At 45.1% G+C, this 22127-nt stretch overlaps 1 protein-coding gene across 2 annotated transcripts in view; it reads right to left on the reverse strand.

The window, feature by feature from the left end:
* LOC140196168 (rho guanine nucleotide exchange factor 26-like) overlaps positions 1-22127 on the reverse strand; it is a 231939-nt gene that overhangs the window by 126839 nt on the left and 82973 nt on the right. For both annotated transcript variants that reach the window (XM_072254925.1, XM_072254926.1), the window contains exon 5: positions 1013-1069. In XM_072254925.1, coding sequence (XP_072111026.1) covers positions 1013-1069 — 57 coding nt within the window. The remainder of the gene's footprint in view (positions 1-1012; positions 1070-22127) is intronic.

A 22127-nucleotide genomic window follows, 5' to 3' on the forward strand; every position in this document is an offset into this window, starting at 1 on the left:
CTATATAGAACCTTCAGATTTGTCTTCTTGCAGGCAGCCACAAAACAAAGAAACACAATACAACCCATTAAAAACCCCCATACGACAAAGACCTTCAAACACCCAATGTAAGAAAAAAATGAACAAATTATGCGAACAATAAAAAAGCAAAATATCACACAGAACATGAGCTGCAGAATCCCTGAAAGGGAGCATTAATCTAACTACTTCTTAATGGCCCCATTCTTATCCCTACCTCGTATTTATCTTATAACAACTCTATTTTATTTCATACTTCCAGCATAGTTGACTTCTGAATTCATTTGAAGCGCATTTTGCTACACATTTCACAATTACGGTTTATGTTCATTGGTATATTAATTTTATTATTTGTCTTTATCATCCTATCTTTTATTTTTGCTCTCTCCTGATATCGTTGTAGTATCTCTAATCGGGGACTCTCTACATTTATAATCATCCTTATTTCTTTATTCCTTCTTGGAGCCTCAAGACCATTCATTATGTTTGCTCTTTGTTCATTTAACCAATTTCCCCCGGGATCAGTAAAGTATGACTATGACTATGATGATTAATTTAGTTTCGAGATGCAGCATGGCCACAGGCCCTTCTGCCCATAAAGCTTATGCTGTCTAATTACACCCATGTGACCAATTAACCCTTGCATCTTTGGAATGTTGGAGGAAACCCACATGGCCACAAAAGAAATGTACAAATTCTTTACAGACAGCAGCGGGAACAGAACCTGCATCATTGTCACTAATGGCATTACTCTAATCCCGAGGCTGCCATGCTGCCTTTTAACAGAATGATTCTCCTGTACACCAGTTCAAATGTTTCCCGTGATTGTCCATTTCATCTTTCTGATTTACTGCCTTAATATCAGCTTTTCTCCATTCTTTTAGCCTGGTTTTCATAACCCTTAAATCTCCATCTTAATGTATACTATTTTGTGATCGTTATTGCCTTGATGTTCCATGTGGGAGGCAACTATCAACCAAAGAGTGAAATGTACCTCCTGTCGTTTCCTCTCTTCTTGGCTGACGGTCTGTAAAATCCCACTCTTCCTCACCTGAAAGACAAATGTTGCAAGGTTTATTTCCAAATATTCTATTAGTCATAGAGTCACAGAACATTGCAGCACAGAAACAGGCCCATCGACCCAACTAGTCCATGCCAAACTATTATTTAGCCATGTCCCATCGACCTGCACTGGGTCTATAGTCCTCCATACCCCTTCCAACCATGTACTTACCCAAATTTCTCTTAAATGTTGAAATAAGCCTGAATCCACCACTTCTGCTGGCAGCCTGTTGCACCCTCTCACCATCCTCTGAGTGAAGAATATCCCCTTCATGTGCCCCTTAAACAGTTCACTTTTCACCCTTAATCTATGACCTCTCATTCTAGTCTCACCCAACCTCAATGGAAAAAGCCTGCTTGTGTTTACCTGATTTTTCTCCTCACAATTTTGTATACCTCTATGAAATCTCCTCTCATTCTCCTACACTCCCATAAATAATGTCCTTAGCTATTTAATCTTTCCCTATAAGTCCTCAAGTTCCAGCAACACACATAAATTTTCTCTGCACTCTTTCAATCTTATTGATGTCATTCCTGCAGACAGATGACCAGGATTTTCCACATACCCCAAATTAGGCCTTGCCAACATCTTATACAACTTCAACAAAACATTCCAACTCTTGCATTCAATACTTTGATGTATGACGACCAATGTGCCGAAAGCTCTCTTTACAACCCTCTCTCTCTCTTTAAGCTCTCTTTACAACCCTATCTACCTGTGATGCCATTTTCATTTTTCTGAACAATACCATTAGAAAGTTAAGCACTTCCCACATTATCTACATTAATAACAGGGACGGGAGTTGATGACAACATGATTTTTAGGGAAGAAGCAAATTAAATCTTAGCAAAGTTTTGTGGGCAGCATTCCAGGCAATGAACTCCAGGTCAAAGGACTGCTGCCAGTAAAGGGTGATAAACCTATCCGCATGGCTATCATTGAAGAGGAGGTACAGGAGCCTGAAGACTCACTCTCTAAGTTTTAGCAACAACTTCTTCACTCCACCATCAAATTTTTGATTGTCCTTCACTAACACCATCTTTGTATTGCTTTGGATTTCCAACATCTGCAGAATCTTCTATGCCCAGTTTAGTGATTTAGAAGATGGAACATGGACGGGTACAACCGAGGAAAAGGCCCTTCGGTTCAAAATGGGTATGGTCTATTAATTAAACTAGTAATTAAATACTAGTTACTAAGCTAGTCCCTTCTGCCTTCTCAATGTCCATTCATCTCCATACCTTGCACATTCATATGTCTGAGGGAGAGAGGAAGAGGACAGCCATCCGCAGTACCACCGATGCGGCAGAGAGGGCCTCAAGATGGCGGTGGCTCAAAAGAGGGGAGCTATGGAGTCATAAGTAGCTAGCCATCTGGACACAAGCTGGGGTCTGATCAGCCCCGGCTGGGTCAGCTGGAGGAGGTTGTATGATGTTGAAAGACCGGAAACACCCGATGATTCCAGGAACATCACTGAAGATGTGTCCAGAAGCATCAATAAATGTCTGTACACAGCTTACACCCTGAATTCATCAGTGACAACCAGGAAAGACTGGGTGACAACCGCTAAAAGAGTGGTGACGACGGGACAGTCAGTGACAGCCCGGAGAGACGGTAACCAGGGCAGAACGGGCTGGCAACCCAATCTGTGTCCTCTGAGAGGAGGACCCCCACAAAAGCTACGATGAATTAAGGGAAAGATACGCCCAGGGTTGCCCGAGATGGGAGGAGGAGGAGCACCCCAGTCAGATGGACATAATGGCATCAGACCCAGGCAATGAACAAACGACAATGAGGAAGCAGTGTGCATGTGGCAAAATCTGCAAGAACGATCGCGGCTTGAAGATCCACCAAGCGAGGATCAAGTACTTGGCGGGAGCAGGAGCAGCACAACGCGCGGGTAACCAACCTGGTGAGATGAAGGAGGGGCCAGACCCGGAGTCCCCCATAGTGCCCGGAACGTCCAAGTGTTGCAAACTAATCCCTCTAACATGAAGTCTAACAGGAGGTGGATCAAATAGCCTGCAGCTAACATGACTTCACTGTGGAAGCAGTTTGATGAAGGTGTTAACCAAATTCTGGAGGCAACAGCGAAGGGAGGGGTTGATAGGAAGCTCCATCCATGACAACAATTATTGTCAGTATCACAGCTGAACAGTTTGGAGAAGAGGAGAAGGAAGGCTCCAAAACACCTTCCTCGAAGAACGAAACAGCATTAAGGACCCACAATATCAGGCAGGAGCAGCAACTGTCAGCAGGCTGGATGGAGAGCAAGGTGTCTCCCAGTGGAGGTTGGTTGTAGGGGATTTGCAGCCTGTTCCTTAGTTCGAGCCTTCAGCAATTTGGGCATCGAGGGACAGAGGAAGAGGAGAGCCATCTGCAGTACCACCGATGCGGCAGAGAGGGCCTCAAGATGGCTGTGGCTCAAAAGAGGGGAGCCATGGGGTCATAAGTAGCTAGCCACCTGGGCACAAGCTGGGGTCTGATCAGCCCCGACTAGGTCACCTGGAGGAGGTTGTATGATGTTGAAAGACCCGAAACACCTGATGATTCCAGGAACATCGCTAAAGATGTGTCCAGAAGCATCAGTACATGTATGTACACAGCTAACAGCCTCTTAAATGCCTCTATTGTATCTGACACCCCAGGCAGCACATTCCAGCATCCACCACCATCTGTGTAAATAACTTGACCCATACACTTCCTTTAACTTTATACAAAATGGAAGCCCTCTAATATTAGACATTTGAAAGATAAAAGATTAAAAGATAACAGCTGTCCTCAATAGATACCTACACTACATTATCGGCATTACACCTCCTGAGCCTACTGAATTGGCCACTGAGTGTATGTTCATGCTGTAGCCCATCCACTTCAAGGTTCAATGTGTTGTGCGTTCAGAGATGTTCTTCTGCACACCATTGTTGCAATGTGTGGTTATTTGAGATACTGTCACCATCCTGTCAGCTTGAACCATTCTGCCATTCTCCTCTGACCTCTCTCATTAACAAGGCATTTTCACCCACAGAACTACCACTCACTGGAAGTTTTTTGTTTCTCACACCATTCTCTGTAAACTCTAGAGAATGAAAATCCCAGGAGATCAGCAGTTTCTGAGATACTCAAACCACCCCGTCTGGCACCAACAATCATTCTAGGTCAAAGTCACTTAGATTACTTTTCTTCCCCATTCTGAAGTTTGGAATGAACAACAACTGAATCTCTTGACCGTGTCTGCATGCTTTGATACACTGAGTTGCTGTGACATGATTGGCTGATTAGATATTTGCATTAATGAGCAGGTGTACCTAATAAAATGGACATTGAGTGCATCTATGCCTCTCATACAAATTTCTAACCAATCTTCCCTTGGCCTCCACCACTCCAGAGGAAAAAAAAACCCTAATTTGTCCGATCTCTTCTTATAGCACACAACTTTGAATCCAGACAGCATCCTGGTAAACCTCACTTGCATCCCCTCAAGGGCATAACCTCAAAACAGAAGAACATGCATTTAGGGCAAATAGGAGGAGGGAATTTCCTTAGGCAAGAGTGTGGTGAGTCAGTAGAATTCATTGCTGCAGGTGGCTGTGGAGGCCAAATCACTTGGTATATTTAAGGCAGACATTGATAGATTCTTGTCTAGTCAGGACGTGAAAAGTTATGTGGAAAAAGCTGGAGAATGGGGTTGAGAGGGAAATGGATCAGCCATTATGAAATGGTGGTGCAGGCTTGATGGGTCAAATGGCCTAATTCTGCTCCTATGTCTTATGGTCATCACATCCTTCCTATAATTGGGTGATCAAAACCAAATACAATAGTCCAGATGTGGCTTAACCAGAGTTTTATAAAGCTGCAACATAACTCCCTGACTTTTGAACTCAGTACCTCAACAAATCAGAGAAAGCATGCCTTGTGCCTTCTTCCCCACCTTATCAACTTGTGTTGCCACTCTCAGGGAGCTATGGACTTGGATCCTAAGTTCCACATGTAGCTGGAACATACAGCACAGTACATACAGCCTTCAACCTATGATATTTAAAACTACTCCAAGATCAATTTAATGCTTCTGTCCCACATAACCCTCCTATTTTTATTTCATCCATGTGCCTATTTTAAGAGTCTCTTAAATGTCTAATGAATTTGGCTCTATCACACCCAACCCCCCCACCCCCCACCCGACAATATGTTCCATGCACCCACCACTCTGCATAAAAAACCTACCTCTGAGATCTCCCCAATACTTTCCTCCAATCACCTTAAAATTAAGCCCTTTCATTTTAGCTACATCCGCCTTGGGAAAAAGGCACTGGCTGTCCAGTCTATCTATACCTCCTATCATCTTATACTCCTCTAAAAACTGCCCTGTAAATATCATAGAACACAGAATAGTACAGCACAGTACAGGCCCTTCGGCACACAAAGTTGTGCCGACCCTTAAACCCTGCCTCCCATATAACCCCCCAACTTAAATTCCTCCATATACCTGTCTAGTAGTCTCTTAAACTTCACTAGTGTATCTGCCTCCTCCACTGACTCTAGGCAGTGCATTCCATGCACCAACCACTCTCTGAGTAAAAAACCTTCCTCTAATATCCCCCTTGAACTTCCCACCACTTACTTTAAAGCCATGTCCTCTTGTATTGAGCAGTGGTGCCCTGGGGAAGAGGCACTAGCTATCCACTCTATCTATTCCTCTTAATATCTTGTTTACCTCTATCATGTCTCCTCTCATCCTCCTTCTCTCCAAAGAGTAAAGCCCTAGCTCCCCTAATCTCTGAACATAATGTATAATCTCTAAACCAGGCAGCATAATGTATAATCTCTAAACCTGGTAAGTCTCCTCTGTACCCTTTCCAATGCTTCCACATCCTTCCTATAGTGAGGTGACCAGAACTGGACACAGTACTCCAAGTGTGGCCTCACCAGAGTTTTACAGAGCGGCCTCATTACCCGTGACTCTTAAACTCTATCCCTCGACTTAAGAAAGCTAACACTCCATAAGTTTTCTTAACTACCCTATCTACCTGTGAGGCAACTTTCAGGGATCTGTGGACATGTACCCCCAGATCCCTCTGCTCCTCCACACTACCAAGTATCCTGCCAGTTACTTTGTACTCTGCCTTAGAGTTTGTCCTTCCAAAGTGTACCACCTCACACTTCCCCGGGTTAAACTCCATCTGCCACTTCTCAGCCCACTTTTGCATCCTATCAATGTCTCTCTGAAATCTTTGACAATCCTTTACATTATCCAGAACACCACGAACCTTTGTGTCATCTGCAAACTTGCCAACCCACCCTTCTACCCCCACATCCAGGTCATTAATAAAAATCACGAAAAGTAGAGGTGCCAGATCCGATCCTTGTGGGACACCACTAGTCACAATCCTCCAATCCAAATGTACTCCCTCCACGACCCCCTGCTTTTTGCAGGTGTGACAAGAATACACATAGATGTTAGCTGTCCTGTGTGATCAGGAGTTGGTCTGCCACCTGTCTTCGGGAGAGAGAGAGATAAGGAAGACAATGGAGCAGCATTTGGAGATGTTAATGAAGGAGCCATCAGTCTGGGTATTGTCAAGATCGGCTCCCCCTTTGAACCCTGAACTGTTTGAAGTGATGGACAGGCGATTTGGAGATGTGTAATGAAGGGACGGGAGAGAGAGCTGTCTAGAGCGGCTCCCCCTTTGAACCCTGAACTGTTTGAAGTGATGGACAGGCGATACCCCAGCAGGGGGATAAAAAGGGACAGGTTCGCTAAGGCAGGACACACACGACACCCGAGGTAATGAGACCCTGGAAGCGGTGCGCCTCTCACAAGTCGGTGGGAAGTTTTTGGACGGCTGATCGCGGGATCAAGCCATAAAACGCACAGGGTGGAAAGGCACGATCGGCGGGAACCTGGTGTGTGTCCACCCTTGCCTGGGCGTCAGGTTCAGCGCAGGGAAACGATCGTATCTGGAAACGGAGGGGTCACAGTCGGTGACCTCAGATGACATCACAAAGGACTCGCCTGACAGCTGACTGCGAAGGTCTGTGTGTGGAAGCTGTGTTGAATTTCATTCGTTTTGCTCTCTCTCCTCCCCCCCCACTGTCCATCGCCATGGCAACGATTACTGCGAACTGAACTAAATTGAACTGAACTTTGTGTCACTTTGAAACTGGTCATTTGCCCCTAGACAACAATAGAGCTTGTTTGATCCTGAATTCTGTGTACATGTATGTTTATCAATGCTGAACTGTTACATTCATTATCCTTTTGATTAGAGTACTGTGTTGCTTGTTTCTTTAATAAAACTTCCTTAGTTCTAGTAATCCAGACTCCAACTGAGTGATCCATTTCTGCTGGTTTGGCAACCCAGTTACGGGGTACGTAACATAAGTGGGGTTCTCGTCCGCGATTTTGAACGCTAAATTTGGGACGGAGTAAATTGATTGGGTCAAAATTCCCGAAAGAAAGAAAAAACAAACAGCAGAAATGGAGGCTGAGGAATTTATAAAGGCGCCGACCTTGGAGGCATTAGAAGATGCCAGGAAATCGGAATTGGTAGCTGTGGCCAAACTGTTGAATCTTGCTAAGGGGAAGTCGACGATGAGGAGAGAGGAGATGCACAGAGCTATCGTAGAGCACTATGTATCTAAAGGTGTGTTTCCCCAAGGCGAGCTGGGGGTGGTGTCTATTGAAAAACCTGCTGGAGACGCGGTACAGGTACAGCTTGAAAAACTGAGACTCGAGCACGAGTTCCGGGTACGGCAGTTAGAACATGAAGAGAAGCAGTTAGAAAGGCAGGAGAGAGAGTTAGAAAGGCGGGAGAGAGAGAGAAAGAGAGACAGCTGGAGCGAGAGGAGAAACAGAGGGAAAGGGAATTTGAGCTGGAGAAGTTAAAGATAAGGGCAGAGCAGGGGCTCGTGCCGAACCAAGTTGGAGGGTTCCAGGCGACCCAGAAGGTTAGGCTGGTTCCCCCATTTGACGATACCGACGTGGATCGGTACTTTCTCCATTTCGAAAAAGTTGCTACAAGTCAGGACTGGCCAAGGGATAAGTGGACTGTTTTACTTCGGACTGTACTGAAAGGGAAAGCCCAACAAGCTTACTCTGCTTTGTCCGCGGAAGATGCCCAGAGGTATGAGGTGGTGAAAGAGGCCATCCTCAGGATTTATGAGTTGGTCCCGGAGGCATTCCGGCAGAGGTTCTGGAATGAGAGGAAGCAGTGGGACCGCACATATTTGGAGTTTGCCCGTGAGATGCAGACATATTGTGAGCGTTGGTGTGCCTCGAAGGGGGTAGAGGGGGATTATGACAGACTGCTACAGCTGATCCTCATTGAGCAGTTTAAAGGTTGTGTCCCTGAGGGTATGAGACCCTACCTAGATGAGAAAGAGGCAGCCACGTTAGCCGCAACTGCTAAGTTAGCGGATGAGTATGCGTTGATGCATAAAATGAAGTTTGCCCCGAGTAAAGGCTACCAGAAGGGTAGTCAGGACGGCGGGGAGAGTCCGCCAGAAAAGTTAGAAAGTAAGCCGGGGACTAGTGAGAAGGATAAGGTAGACCGGAAGCAGTCTGGCAGGAAGTCTCCTGGGTCATCTGTTATAATTGCGGGAAAGTCGGACACTTTGCGTCCAGGTGCTTTGCCCCAAAGAAGGAGACGGGAAAAGGAAAAACGGCAATTTTGACTGGCTGTATCGAGCTGGTACACGAACCGCTAGGGAAGGACAGGTCTGCCAAAGTTCAGGAAGGGTGCGAGAAGTTTATCTCGGCCAGATTGGTGTCAGTGAAGGAGGGGTTAAAACCAGTTCCAGTGCGGATCTGGAGAGACACGGGAGCGTGTCAGTCACTAATACTGAAGAGTGTATTAGAGTTTAGCTCAGAGACCCAGACAGGGGAGGTAAAGGTCAAAGGTGTTGGGGAAGGGACAGAGTCAGTCCCTTTGCACCAGATACACTTACAAAGCAATCTGGTCTCTGGACTAGTCATGATCGGGGTGAGGTCCAAATTACCGATGAAAGGCGTGGAAGTCTTGCTCGGTAATGACATCGCCGGGGGAATCGTGTTCCCAGACGTGAGATTGACAGGTCAGCCTGCCAGCAGTGAGGCCCCGCCCATGGACTCACAGGTTCATCATGGGGCTGTGGTGGTAAATTTAGCTGAGACGTTTCCGCCAACCTTGTACGAGAAGGGGGTAGAAAATGAAAAGAAGGAGTGTAGTGGAACAAGAGGTAGTGAGGGAGCTGGGACAGACATAGCAGTAGCCAGGAAAGAATTTGTGCAGATGCAGGAGCGAGACGAGGGGCTGATGGATTTGGCAGAGACAGCTCTCTCTGACACAGACTTGACAAGGGAACTAGTAGGCTATTGTGCGGAGGGGTAAGTGCTAAGGAAGAAAGGGAAATCAAGTACAGTACCTGCAGATGAGGAATGGGGGGTGGTGCAAAAGAGTGATGAGGGTGAGATTTTTAACCTGGCCCACAAGGTACCCCCAGGTGGACATTTTGCGGTGCTGGAGGAAACAGTTGGTGGAATCATGAAAGAGGTTTACCGGCTGCCCAGGGGGGAGGATGTTATTGATTATGGCCGACGCGAACTGAAACGGTCACAGGCTTTTGATATGCTAACAAACCTAGTCGGGGTTAGCGTGGAAATCAATGAAGCTAGTGTCCCCCCGATAAGAGAGAAAAACGATTTTGAAAAGATGAGTATGGTATCGACCAGATGGGAGAAGGCTATTGTTTTGGCCAGGTCTGCTGATAAGGTCTCTCCCTTAATCCCCGAACAAAGCGACTCTTTAGGAGAAGTAATTAAACGACTCGCACCCGTGTGTTTGATTGTCCCAAGGCGATGCAAAGAACTGGGACATTGGGTGGTGTCTGTTACAGTAGGTCAGCCTAGTGAGCAACCTCCATATAGAATGAGTAATTCAGTAACTAAACGGCTGACTAACACAGAGGTGTGTATTGGCAATTTAATACGGCTGCCTGAAGCCAGCTTGATAGTGAACCTTGAAAAAAATGAGTTTGGCCACACGAAGGTCACTTACCTGGGAATTGTGGTGACACAGGGGCAGCTGGCAGCGATGCAAGCTACAGTGCAGGCTATCGCTGACCTCCCAACCCCGACAGACAAGAGGGCCCTCAGAAGGCTCTTGGAGATGGTGGGGTACTGTAGGAAGTCTTGCAATAACTCTGCGGTCACTACCCCTCCCCCTCCTACTAAGCCCTTGCGAGAGAAAACTAGGTCGGAATGGGACGACCCTTGTTATTGTGGTCTGGGACAAAACCAAATGAGGCGTTACATTGATCGCAATTCATCAGTGTTTTTGGCCACTATGAAGTTTGCTGAGTTGGAGTCTGGACCAAGGGATTATTAATAACATATAAAAGGAACAGAAAATGTGATGGCTGACTGTCTGTCAAGGTGTTGACAACTTCAAACTCGCTGTGTTAGCCAAATAGCTGATAAAGATGTATATTTGTGTGTGTGTCAAATAATGTATTCATGGTTGTAATTTTTACCCCCCCCGGTAAAAATCCTTAAAAGGGGGGAAGTGTGACAAGAATACACATAGATAAGATGTTAGCTGTCCTGTGTGATCAGCAGTTGGTCTGCCACCTGTCTTCAAGAGAGAGAGAGAGAGAGAGAGAGAGATAAGGAAGACAATGGAACAGCATTTGGAGATGTGTAATGAAGGGATGGGAGAGAGAGCTGTCTAGAGCGGCTCCCCCTTTGAACCCTGAACTGTTTGAAGTGATGGACAGGCGATACCCCAGCAGGGGTATAAAAAGGGACAGGTTCGCTAAAGCAGGACACACACGACACCCGAGGTAATGAGACCCTGGAAGCGGTGCGCCTCTCACAAGTTGGTGGGAAGCTTTTGGACGGCTGATCGCGGGATCAAGCCATAAAACGCACAGGGTGGAAAGGCACGATCGGCGGGAACCTGGTGTGTGTCCACCCTTGCCTGGGTGCCAAGTTCAGCGCAGGGAAACGATCGTATCTGGAAACGGAGGGGTCACGGTCGGTGACCTCAGATGACATCACAAAGGACTGGCCCGACAGCTGACTGCGAAGGTCTGTGTGTGGAAGCTGTGTTGAATATTCATTCGTTTTGCTCTCTCTCCTCCCTCCCCCCCACTGTCCATCGCCACGGCAACGATTACTGCGAACTGAACTAAATTGAACTGAACTTTGTGTCAATTTGAAACTGGTCATTTGCCCCTAGACAACGATAGAGCTTGATTGATCCTGAATTCTGTGTACATGTATGTTTATCATTGCTGAACTGTTGCATTCATTATCCTTTTGATTAGATTACTGTGTTGCTTGTTTCTTTAATAAAACTTTCTTAGTTCTAGTAATCCAGACTCCAACTGAGTGATCCATTTCTGCTGGTTTGGCAACCCAGTTACGGGGTACGTAACACAGGCAAGTCAATTCTGAATCCACCTGGCCAAACTTCCCTGGATCCCATGCCTTCTGACTTTCTGAACAAGCCTACTGTGTGGAACCTTGTCAAATGCCTTACTAATGCAGTCACATCCACTGCACTACCCTCATCTATGTGCCTAGTCACCTCCTCAAACAACTCTATCAGGCTTGTTAGACACGACCTGCCCTTCACAAAGCCATGCTGACTGCCCCTGATCAGACCACGATTCTCTAAATGCCCATAGATCCTATCTCTAAGAATCTTTTCCAAAAGCTTTCCCACCACAGACTAAATACATCATGTACTTCTCCTTTAGATAGAACAGTGAATACAGAACAGCAACAGGCCCTTCGGTCCACAATATTGTGCTGAATCTAATGGCCAACTAAACTGACCAGTTTGCCTATCCATATCCTTCACATATCCTTCCATTTTTCCCACATCTATGCCTCTTAATAGTCCCCAATCTACACTAATCCCTTCTGCCAACACAAATGTCCATATTCTTCCATTTTCTCCACATTCGTGTGCTTATTCAAACGTCTCCAATACTTGCCTTGACCACTACTTCAGGCAGTGCAGTCCAGTCACCCACCAATCTCTATGTGAAAAAAAAACTTGCCCCTTACACCTCCTTTAAAGTTACCTCCTCTCACAGTAAATGTATGCCCTATAGAACTGGGTGACAGGTTGTAAATGCATCTCTGCCAAAGGAGGTGTAAGGTACTCCTTCCCTCTGCCAGTCTGCCTTGGGCAAGGTGTAGAACCTGCTTTGCCCCCCGATCAGGGTCATGTGAAGCCATGGGAGCAGGTGGTGGATGGTCGTATGAGCAGCTGGTGCACATCACAAGCCCTGGCTATGCGATCACTGACGCCAGGAAGACAATCTCTGAAAAGTATTGATCACAGCTGGAGTCACCCATCTTGTAAAGGCACTGCCCAGAAAAAGGCAATGGCAAACTACTTCTGCAGAAAAATTTGCCAAGAACAATAATGGTCCTGAGACCACGATCGCCCACATCATACGATATGACACATGATGATGACGGCATGATACTATTAGACTTATCAACCCTGGGAACAAGATATTGTCTGTCTCCTCTCATAACCTTATAAACCTCCTCCACCGCTTCAGAGAAAACAAACTAAGTTTGTCCAAACTCTCGGTATAGCACATCATCCAATCCAGGCAACATCCTGGGAAACCTCTTCTGCACCCTCTCCAAAGCCTCGATGTCATTGCTATAATGGGGCAACCACAATAGTATGCAATACTTCAGCTGTGGCCTAACAAGAGCTTTATAAAGCTGCAATATAACTATATACTTTGTTTATAGTACTGTTGGATTATTAATACATTTTATTTGAATATTTGTTCAAAGTTACACTCTAGAACTTTCTCTAGAGCTTAATACTTAGGTATGACACTGCTGGATATTGCCAAGACATCTGTCACAGCTCATTCCTCAGGATATCTTCCTGTGTAAAGAGGGGTGCATGTGTTCCATTCTTACGATTAATTTCCTCAGGTTACAGTTCAAAGATCAAAGGTCCCTACTTGACTTGGTTGCTATGTACTGAACTAGGCAGACAGAACAAAATAAATCCCTGGTTTGACAACGTCCATGCTGAGGTGACATGCAGTTGGCTGCAACTCCACAGGGATAGGAATGGGAAAAATTCTGGCACTCTGCTCCTGGCATTTCACAGTATTGAGGAACTTACAGGGATTACTTGTTATAGCAGGCCGTCTTGAGATGACCAAATTAAGTAATAATTTATATTTACACAATGTCTTTCATCTTCATACGTTTTCAGTGTTTCCATAGAGCCACAGAAAAGTACATCGCAGAAACAGGCCCTTCAGCCCATCTAGTTCGTGCCAAACCATTTAAACTGCCACTCGCAATGGATGTGATCTAAAGAAGTCCAGAGAAGGTAGATCCACTAAAATATTTTAGTATGTTAAGGGACAGCACAGTTAGCATAACGTATTTACTGTGCCAGCGACCTGGGTTCAATTCCCACGGCTGTCTGTAAGTTCTCCCCGAGACCGCCTGGGTTTCTTCTGGTGCTCCGATTTCCTCCCAAATCCCAAAGCTGTATGGGTTAGAAGATTATGTGGCCAAATGGATGTAATTGGGCGGTGTGGGCTCATTGGGAGGGCCTGTTACCGTGCTGTATCTCTAAATAAATAAGAAAGTTAAATAAAGTTGCAGAGATGGATAACTGGAAAATAAAGGTCACATGTCAGCTGATCTGTGTTCAACAAACCCTAGTGTAGAAATGGCCAGATTGCCGTATTTCTGATATCGGTGGAGAGATAAATACTTACTGAGAGACCAGAGAATTTCCCGCTGATCCTTCTGAAGGCGCTTGTATTGGAGGTTTGGCCAGTGTCTCAGTTTTTGATAAATTAAAGGCCAGCTTTATTTATCACAAGTACATCGAAACGTGCAGTGAAATGTGTGATTTGCGACAGTGCCCAACACTGTCCGAGGACGTGCTGGTGGTAGCCCACTAGTGTTGTCAATAAAGCATGCCCTCAACTCTCTAAGCCAAGCCCTAACCATATGTGTGGGAGGAAACCAGAGCACCCGGAGGAAACCCACACATTCACGGGGAGAACGCACAAACTTCTTGCAGATGGCAACAGAAATTGAACCCAAATCTTACAGTGTTGCACCAACTGATATGCTACATATTTAGTTAGAGACCGGAGATTTTCTTTCTGCTTCTTCTGAAGGTATCCCGATGGGAGGTGTGATGTTTGGCTCTTTGAACTGTCTCCCTGCTCTTGTATCAGAGGCAAGAACTTAACTAATACACTCTGCAGTAGGTACGGGGAGAGGCTGTCCAGCCCCTCAAGCCAATCCTGTCTTTCAACATGTGGTTAATTAATCAGCACCTGTCCTTAAGCATAAGAAACAGTAGCAGCAGTGGCTATTGGGCCCATCAAGCCTGTTCTGCCATTCAATAAGATCATGGCTGATCTGGTCATGATCTCCACTCCACCTACTTTCTTTTTCCCCAGAACCCTTAATCCTGCAGCTATGCAAAAATCTATCCAATTGTGTCTTAAATATATTTAATGAGGTAGCCTCTAATGCTTCCCTGTCAGAGAAATCCACAGATTCACTACTCTTTGTGAAAAGCAACTTCTCCTCATTGCTGTCCTAACTCTACTCCCCTGCCTCGACCTTCTCTATCCCTTTCGTAATTGAATATCTTTCTGTAAGATCCCCTCTCGTTCTTCTGAACTCCAGGGAGCATAGTCCCAGGCGACTCAATCTCTCTTCATTCAAAAGTTTAAAGTTCAAAGTTAATTTATTATCAAAGTACATACAGAACTGTGCAAAAGTCTTAGGCACATATGGGTGTGCCTGAGACTCTTGCACAGCACAGTATTTGTCAATGTGGAATGAAGAGTGAGTTTGTAGATCTAGCGGGAGGAAAGGATGTTGGGAATGGCGAGGGTGGAGTACTGCCAAAGGGGTGCAGGACAGGTGGCAGAGAAGGAGTGCCAGGGGTGGGGAGTGGTGCAGCTGCACACAGCCCTGAGACACCAAGCCAAGTCACTTGATTTCAAACAATTAGTTTATGGACCATTACAGAATGTCTCTCTGGTGGTTCCCACTCCCTCCCCTCTCCCTTCCCCTTTTCCCAGCCATGACTCCCTTCTCCCTCCCCCTTCCCACTCTCAGTCCATAATACAGAACCATATCAGAATCAGTTTTATCATCACACGTCATGAAATTTGTTTTTTTTTTGCAGTAGCAGTCCAGTGCAGTGCATAAAATTACTACAGTACTGCGCAGAAGTCTTTGGCACCCTCGCTATCTATACGTGCCTGAGACTTTTGCACAGCACTGTGCTTATCACCATATTACTACCCTGAGATTCATTTCTTTCGGGCATTCACATTATCTATAAAGAAGCACAACAGAATCAAAGAAAAACTGCACACAAAGACAGACAACCAAACTGCAAAAAAACAAAAATTCATGTAAATACAACAATATTAAAAAATATTGAGAGCGTGAGTTGTAGAGTTCTTGAAAGTGAGCCCATTGGTTGTGGGATCAGTTCAGCATTGTGGCGAGTGAAATTATCCACTCTGGTTCAGGAGCCTGATAGTAAAAGGGGAGTAACTGTTTCTGAACATGACAGTGTTGGACCTAAGGCTCCTGTACCTCCTTCCTGATGGCAGAAGTGAGATGAGAGCATTGACTGGATTGCGGGGTTCCCTAATGATGGACACTAACCCTTTCATAGGCTAATCCCCTCATTTTATCTCCAGAACTGGTGAACCTGCTGTGTACCATCTCCAAAGCAAGCTTCTCTTTCCTCAAGTAACAAGATGAGAACTGCATGCATTTCTCCAGATGTGGACTCAACAAGATCCTGTACAGATGCTTCGGAACATCCCTGCTTTTAAACTCAATCTCTCTGGCAATGAAGGTCAACATTACATCTTGAAAACTTGTTGCGCCAGGAAACAAAGCTCTCCCGATTCATGCACAAGCACTCACAAGTCCCACTGCACAACAGCTTGCTGCAATCTTTCACCATTTAGTTAACATCCAGTTCACAAAGTATCAGGGAATCACCGATGGCCTATGATGCATCTGGCCACTCAGCCATCATGTTCGTGCTGACTGAAAAATAGTTCCCCACTCTAATCTGATCCAGCAGTAGGTACAGATCTTTAAGCACACACATAAATTTGGTGAGGTCCTCTACCCATACCACCCCTTCAAACAATCTCCTGTGAATACCCACAAGGATTGTACTTTGATAATACATTTACTTGAACTTTGAATCAGCAAAGTTCAGCATTCACAGTATGTAAAACATGTACAACCCTGAGATTCATCTTCTTGCAGGCATCCACTAAAAAAAAGAAACAGAACAGAATCCACGAAAAATCACACACAACCAAGAGGGAAAAAAAAGAACAAAATCATGCAACTAATAAAAGAAGTGAATAAACAATGCACAGACCATTTGCCACAGAGCCCCCGAAGGTGAGACTACAGGCCACGGAACCAGTTCAGCGCTGGGGTGAGTGAAGCAGGTCCAGGAACCCGATGGCTACAGAGCAACAGCTGCTCCCAAACCTGGCAGTGAGAGACCCAGGACTCCTCAACCCTCCACCCGAAGATAGTAGCAAGAAGAAAGGGAGACAGGTCATTCTTTGGGTGAAACTAATATTCTGAATTTACTTTATCAATCACAGTTAGTGTGGACAAGTTGGCCCAAAGAGCCTGTGACCATGATGTACGACTCTGTTTCTATTCTGTTAATGTATGCCCCTCTGTTTATTAGAGATTCCTATTTAGACCATAGGAAAATAAGACATAGCAGAAGAATTAGGTCATTCAGCCTATCGAGTCTGCTCCACCATTGCATCGTGGCTAATCCAATTTTCCTCTCAGTCCCAATCTCCTGCCTTCTCCCCAAATTCCCTCATACCCCGACCAATCAAGGATCTATCAACCTCTGTCATAAAGAGTAGGTCTCCACAGCTGCCTGTGACAAAGAATTGCACAGATTCACCACTTGCTGGCTAAATTCCTCTGCAACTCTTTTCTAAAAGGAAGCCCCTCTGTTCTGAGGCTCTGTCCACTGGTCTTAGAATCTCCCACCATAGGAAACAACCTCTCCACATCTACTCTATCAAGGTCTTTCACCATTTGATAGGTTTCAATGAGGTCACCACTCATTTTTTTGAATTGTAGTGAATACAGGCCCAGAGCCATCACATGCTCTTCACAGGACAAGCCATTTATTCCTGGAATCATTTTTGTGAACCTCCTTTGAACCCTCTCCAGTTTCAGCACATCTTTTCTGAGATAAGGTGCCCAAACCAGCTCAAAATACTCCAGTGCTTCATAAAGTCCCAAACATTATATCCTTGCTTTTACATTCCAGTAAACTTGAAATGAATGTTAACATTGCATTTACCTTCCTCACCACAGACTCAACTTGAAAATTAACCGTCAGGGAATCCCAAGACCCTCTGCACCACAGTTTTTTTTTGCATTTTCTCTCCATTTAGAAAATAGTCCACCCTTTCATTTCTTCTCCCAAAGTGCATGACCAGACACTTCTCGACTCCATATTCCATCAGCCACTTCTTTGCCCATTCTCCTAATCTGGCCAAGTCCTTTTGTAGCCTCTCTACTTCCTCAAAAGTACCTTTCCCTCCACCTATCTTCATATTGTCTGCAAACTTTGCAACAAAGCCATGAATTCTATCTTCCAAATTATTGATATAGAATGTAAAAAGAATCAGCCCCAATAAAGACACCTGTAGAACACAACTAGTCACCAGGAGCCAGCCAGAAAAGACTCCCTTTATTCCCACTCTTTGCCTCCTGCCAATCAGCCGCTGCCTTATCCATGCTAGAATCTTTCTTGTAATACCATCGACTTATAGCTTGTTAAGCAACATCATCAGTGGAACCTTGTCAAAGATCTTCTGGAAATCCAAGTACACAACATGAACTGATTCTCCGTTGTCTATCCTGATTGTTATTTCATCAAAGAATTCTAACAGATTTGTCAGGAAAGATTTTCTGATGAGGAAACCATGCTCACTATGGCCTATTTTATTATGTGCCTCCAAGTACCATGAGATCCCATCCTTAATAATCGACTCCAACAACTTCCCAACCATTGATGTCAGACTAACTAGTTTCCCTTCTTCTGCCTCTCTCCCTTCTTGAAGAGTAGAGTGACGTTTGTAATTTTCCAGTCTTCTGGAACCATTCCAGAATCTAGTGATTCTTGAAAGATCATTACTAATGCCTCCATGATCTCCTCAGCCACTTATTTCAGAACTCTGGGGTGTCACTACCTGGTCCAGATGTCTTATCTACCTTCAGACCTTTCAGTTTCCCAAGAACCTTCTCTCTAGTTATAGTAACTTCACACACTTCATGACTCCTGACACCTGGAACTTCCATCATACTGCTAGAGTTTTCCACAGAGAAGACTAACGCAAAATACTTATTCAGTTCATCTGCCATTGCATTGCCCCCCATTACTACCTGTCCAGCATCGCTTTCCAGTGTTCCGATATCCACTCTCTTTATGTATCTGCAGAAACTTTTGGTATCTTCTTTATTATTATTGGCTAGTTTACTTTCATATTCCACCTTTACCTTCTTAACACTGTTTTAGTTTTCTTCTGTTGGTCTTTAAATCTTCCCATCCTCCAACTTCTCACTAATTTTTCCTCAGTTATATGCCCTCTCTTTGGCTTTTATGTTGGCTTGGACCTCTTGTCAGCCACAGTTGTGTCATCTTTCCTTTAGAATACTTCTTGCTCTTCGGTATGTATATATTCTGTGACTTCCCAATTGCTTCCAGAAATTCCAGCCATTACTGCTCTGTCGTCATCCCAACCAATGTTCTTTTCCCAATCAATTCTGGCCAAGTACTCTCTCTTGCCACTGTAGTTCCCTCTGCCTGTTACTCACTGGAGTTTAGAACTCTCTTTTTCCATTCCCCACTCTCTGTTTGCCTCTCATCCCTTCTCTTCTCTATTGCTCCAGTCTGGTTCCCCTCCTCCTTCCTTTTCTCCCATGATCCATTCTCTACTCCTCTCGGCCTCCTGCTTCTTCTTCAGCCCTTCTCCTCTTCCACTTACCAACTCCAGCTTCTAAATGTACCCCTCCTTACTCACCCACCTTCCCCGTCACCTAGTCTCACCTCTCACCTGCCAGTTTTTACTCCTTCCCCTCCTCCCACATGGTGGACAATGGAAGAAAGGGAAAGAGGAGGGACACCAGAGGGAGATGATGGGCAGGTGAGTAGATGGGGTGAGGGGGTAAGGAACAGGACAGGGAATGGAGGAGGAGGAGTGAGTTAATTGCTGAAAGTTAGACAAATTGATGATCTTGCAGACAGAATATAAAGTGTTGCTCTCCAACCCAAGTGTGCCTCAATTGGCAGTAAAGGAGGCCAAGGACTGCCATATTTGAATGAAAATGGGAAGTTGGTTTGGAGTGGGAGACATCCAGAAACCCCACCTTTTGTGGTGGACATAGGGAATGTGCTCATGGAAGTGGAACCCCAATCTAGGTCAAGTCACTGATACAGTAGATGACCCAACAGCTTCGCAGGTGAAATGTTGCCTCATCTGGAAGGATGGTTTGTAGCTCTGAGTGGAGGTGATACGGGAGATGGTCGAGAAATAGGAAATGTGAAATTCTATCCTAATACAGTTATAGAGCACATAAATTGGCCCTTCAGCCCATCTAGTAAGTGCCAAAATATTATTCTTCCCAGTCCCATCAACTTGCACCTAGTCCCATCCATGCACTTATCCAAGCTTCTCTTAAATGTTGCAATCAAACCTCTTCTTCCTCTCCTTCCTTAGGAGTTTGCGAAGATGTGACATGACATCTTAAACTTTAACAAACTTCCATAGTTGTGTAGGGGAGAGTATTTTGCCTGGATGCACCACAGCCTGGAATGGAAACATCAAAGTCCTTGATTGGAAAATCCTTTAAAACTTGGTGGATACTTCCCAGTCCATCACGGGTAAAGCCCTCCCCACCACTGAGCGTATCTACACAGAGTGCTGGTGCAGGGGTGCTGCATCCATCAGCATGGTCCCCCACCACCCAACACATGCTCTCCTCTCATAGCTACCATCAGGGAGGTGGTACAGGAGCCTCAGGACTCACTCCACCAGGTTCAGGAACAGTTATTACCCCTCAACCATCAGGTTCTTGAACCAAAGAAGATAACTTCACTCAAGCCCCATCTTTGAAATATTCTCACAACCTATGCACACACTTTTCAAATCTTCATCGCATCATCTCAATACTTATGCTTATTTATTATTATTATTTCTATCATTTTGTATTTGCAAAGTTTGTTGCCTTTTGCACACTGGTTGAACAACCATGTTAGTTTAGTCTTTAATTGCTTGTGGTATGGTTATTATTCAATGGATTTAGTGAGTATGCCCACAAGACATTAACCTCAGGATTGTATATGGTGACATATACAGTTCTATTCAAAAGTCTTAGGCACATATATAACAAGCCTAAGGATTTAGCACAGTATTATAGTAATTTTATGTATTGCACTGTACTGCTGCTGCAAAAAAAAACTAATTTCATAACATATGTGAGTGATGTAAACCTGATTCTGATATGGGTCTCTATTGTGTTCTGAGAGTGTGAAGGGTCAGGGAGAGGGGATCGTGATTTGGGAAAAGGGGAGAGGGGAGGGAGCAGAAAGCGCCAGTCAGACATTCTGTAATGATCAATAAACCAATTGTTTCAAATCAAATGCCTGGTGACTCAAGGCTGGGTGTGTCTGCACCCATGCCAACCCCCATCCCTGGCATTCTTTCTCTGCCACCCGTCCCACACCTGTCCAGCGGCGCTCCACCCTCACCATTTCCAACAACCTTTGCTCCCGCCAGATTTACAAATTCACTCTCCACTCCCCATGGACAAGTACAATATTATGCAAAAGTCTTAGGCACCCTAGCTATATATACATGTCTAAGAACTTTACAGAGTACTGTACGTACTTTGATAATAAATTTACGTTGAAATTTGACTTTGAACATCCACCACTTCCGCTGGCAACTGATTGCACACTCGCTGTCTCCTGAGCACGGGAGCTGGAGGTTGGTGTTGGGCGGGGACCTGTCACTGATAGCAAGCTGAGATATCCACACAAAACAGCTTACTCTACTTGAACCAGGTAGCAGAGCTGTGAATGTGCCGCAACTAGGATCACAGAGAGCTCGGGAGAATTGTCCAGAAAGATTAAGAAAAACAGTCGCAGCCAGCAATAACAGACTTGGCCGTCTCATGAGAGGATTTGCCAGTGTCCTGGAGTTACACCTGCCCCAGGGAATCCGAGGCAATCCCAGTGGCCTGATTGGGAAGAATGTGTGGAATGTCAGAACGCTGGTACACACTGCAGCCCTTAAGAGTCAGTGTGCGCTCTCCAGAATGCTTCCTGTGCAGTCGTTAGCAGTGGTGGGCGATCCTCGTTGGGAAACCAAAGTCCCATTCAACAGCCACAGAACGTGGAATAGTACAGCGCACTACAGGAACCTCCACCCATAAAGATGTGCCAATCTTTTAAGCTACTCTGAGAACAGTCTAACCCTTACTTCCACATAACTCTTTTTTTGTGATCGAAGTACCAATCTAAGAGTGTATCTGCCTCTACTGCATCCCCGGCAAAGAACTCAACACACCTACCACTCTCTGTGTAAAAAATCTATTCTGACACCCGCCCTATATTTTCCTCTAATCACCTTAAAATTATGCTCACATGTAGTGGCCATTCCTGCCCTGGGAAAAAAGTCTTCTGTCTATCCACTCGATCTATGCCTCTTGCCGTCTAATACATCTCCACTGTCACCTCTCATCCTCCTCGGTCCAAAGAGTACAGCCCTAGCTCTCTCAACCTATCCTCAAAAGATATGCTCTCAAATTCAGGTAGCACCTGATAAATCCCTTCATCTTCTCTAAAGTCAGAATCACAATCACAATCAGATTTAGGTTTAATATCACTGACCAATGTCATGAAAATTGTTTCATTGCACCAGCACATTGCAACGCATAATAATAAAAGAT

Source organism: Mobula birostris, chromosome 4 (genome assembly GCF_030028105.1).
Source record: "Mobula birostris isolate sMobBir1 chromosome 4, sMobBir1.hap1, whole genome shotgun sequence".
Classification (NCBI taxonomy): domain Eukaryota; kingdom Metazoa; phylum Chordata; class Chondrichthyes; order Myliobatiformes; family Myliobatidae; genus Mobula; species Mobula birostris.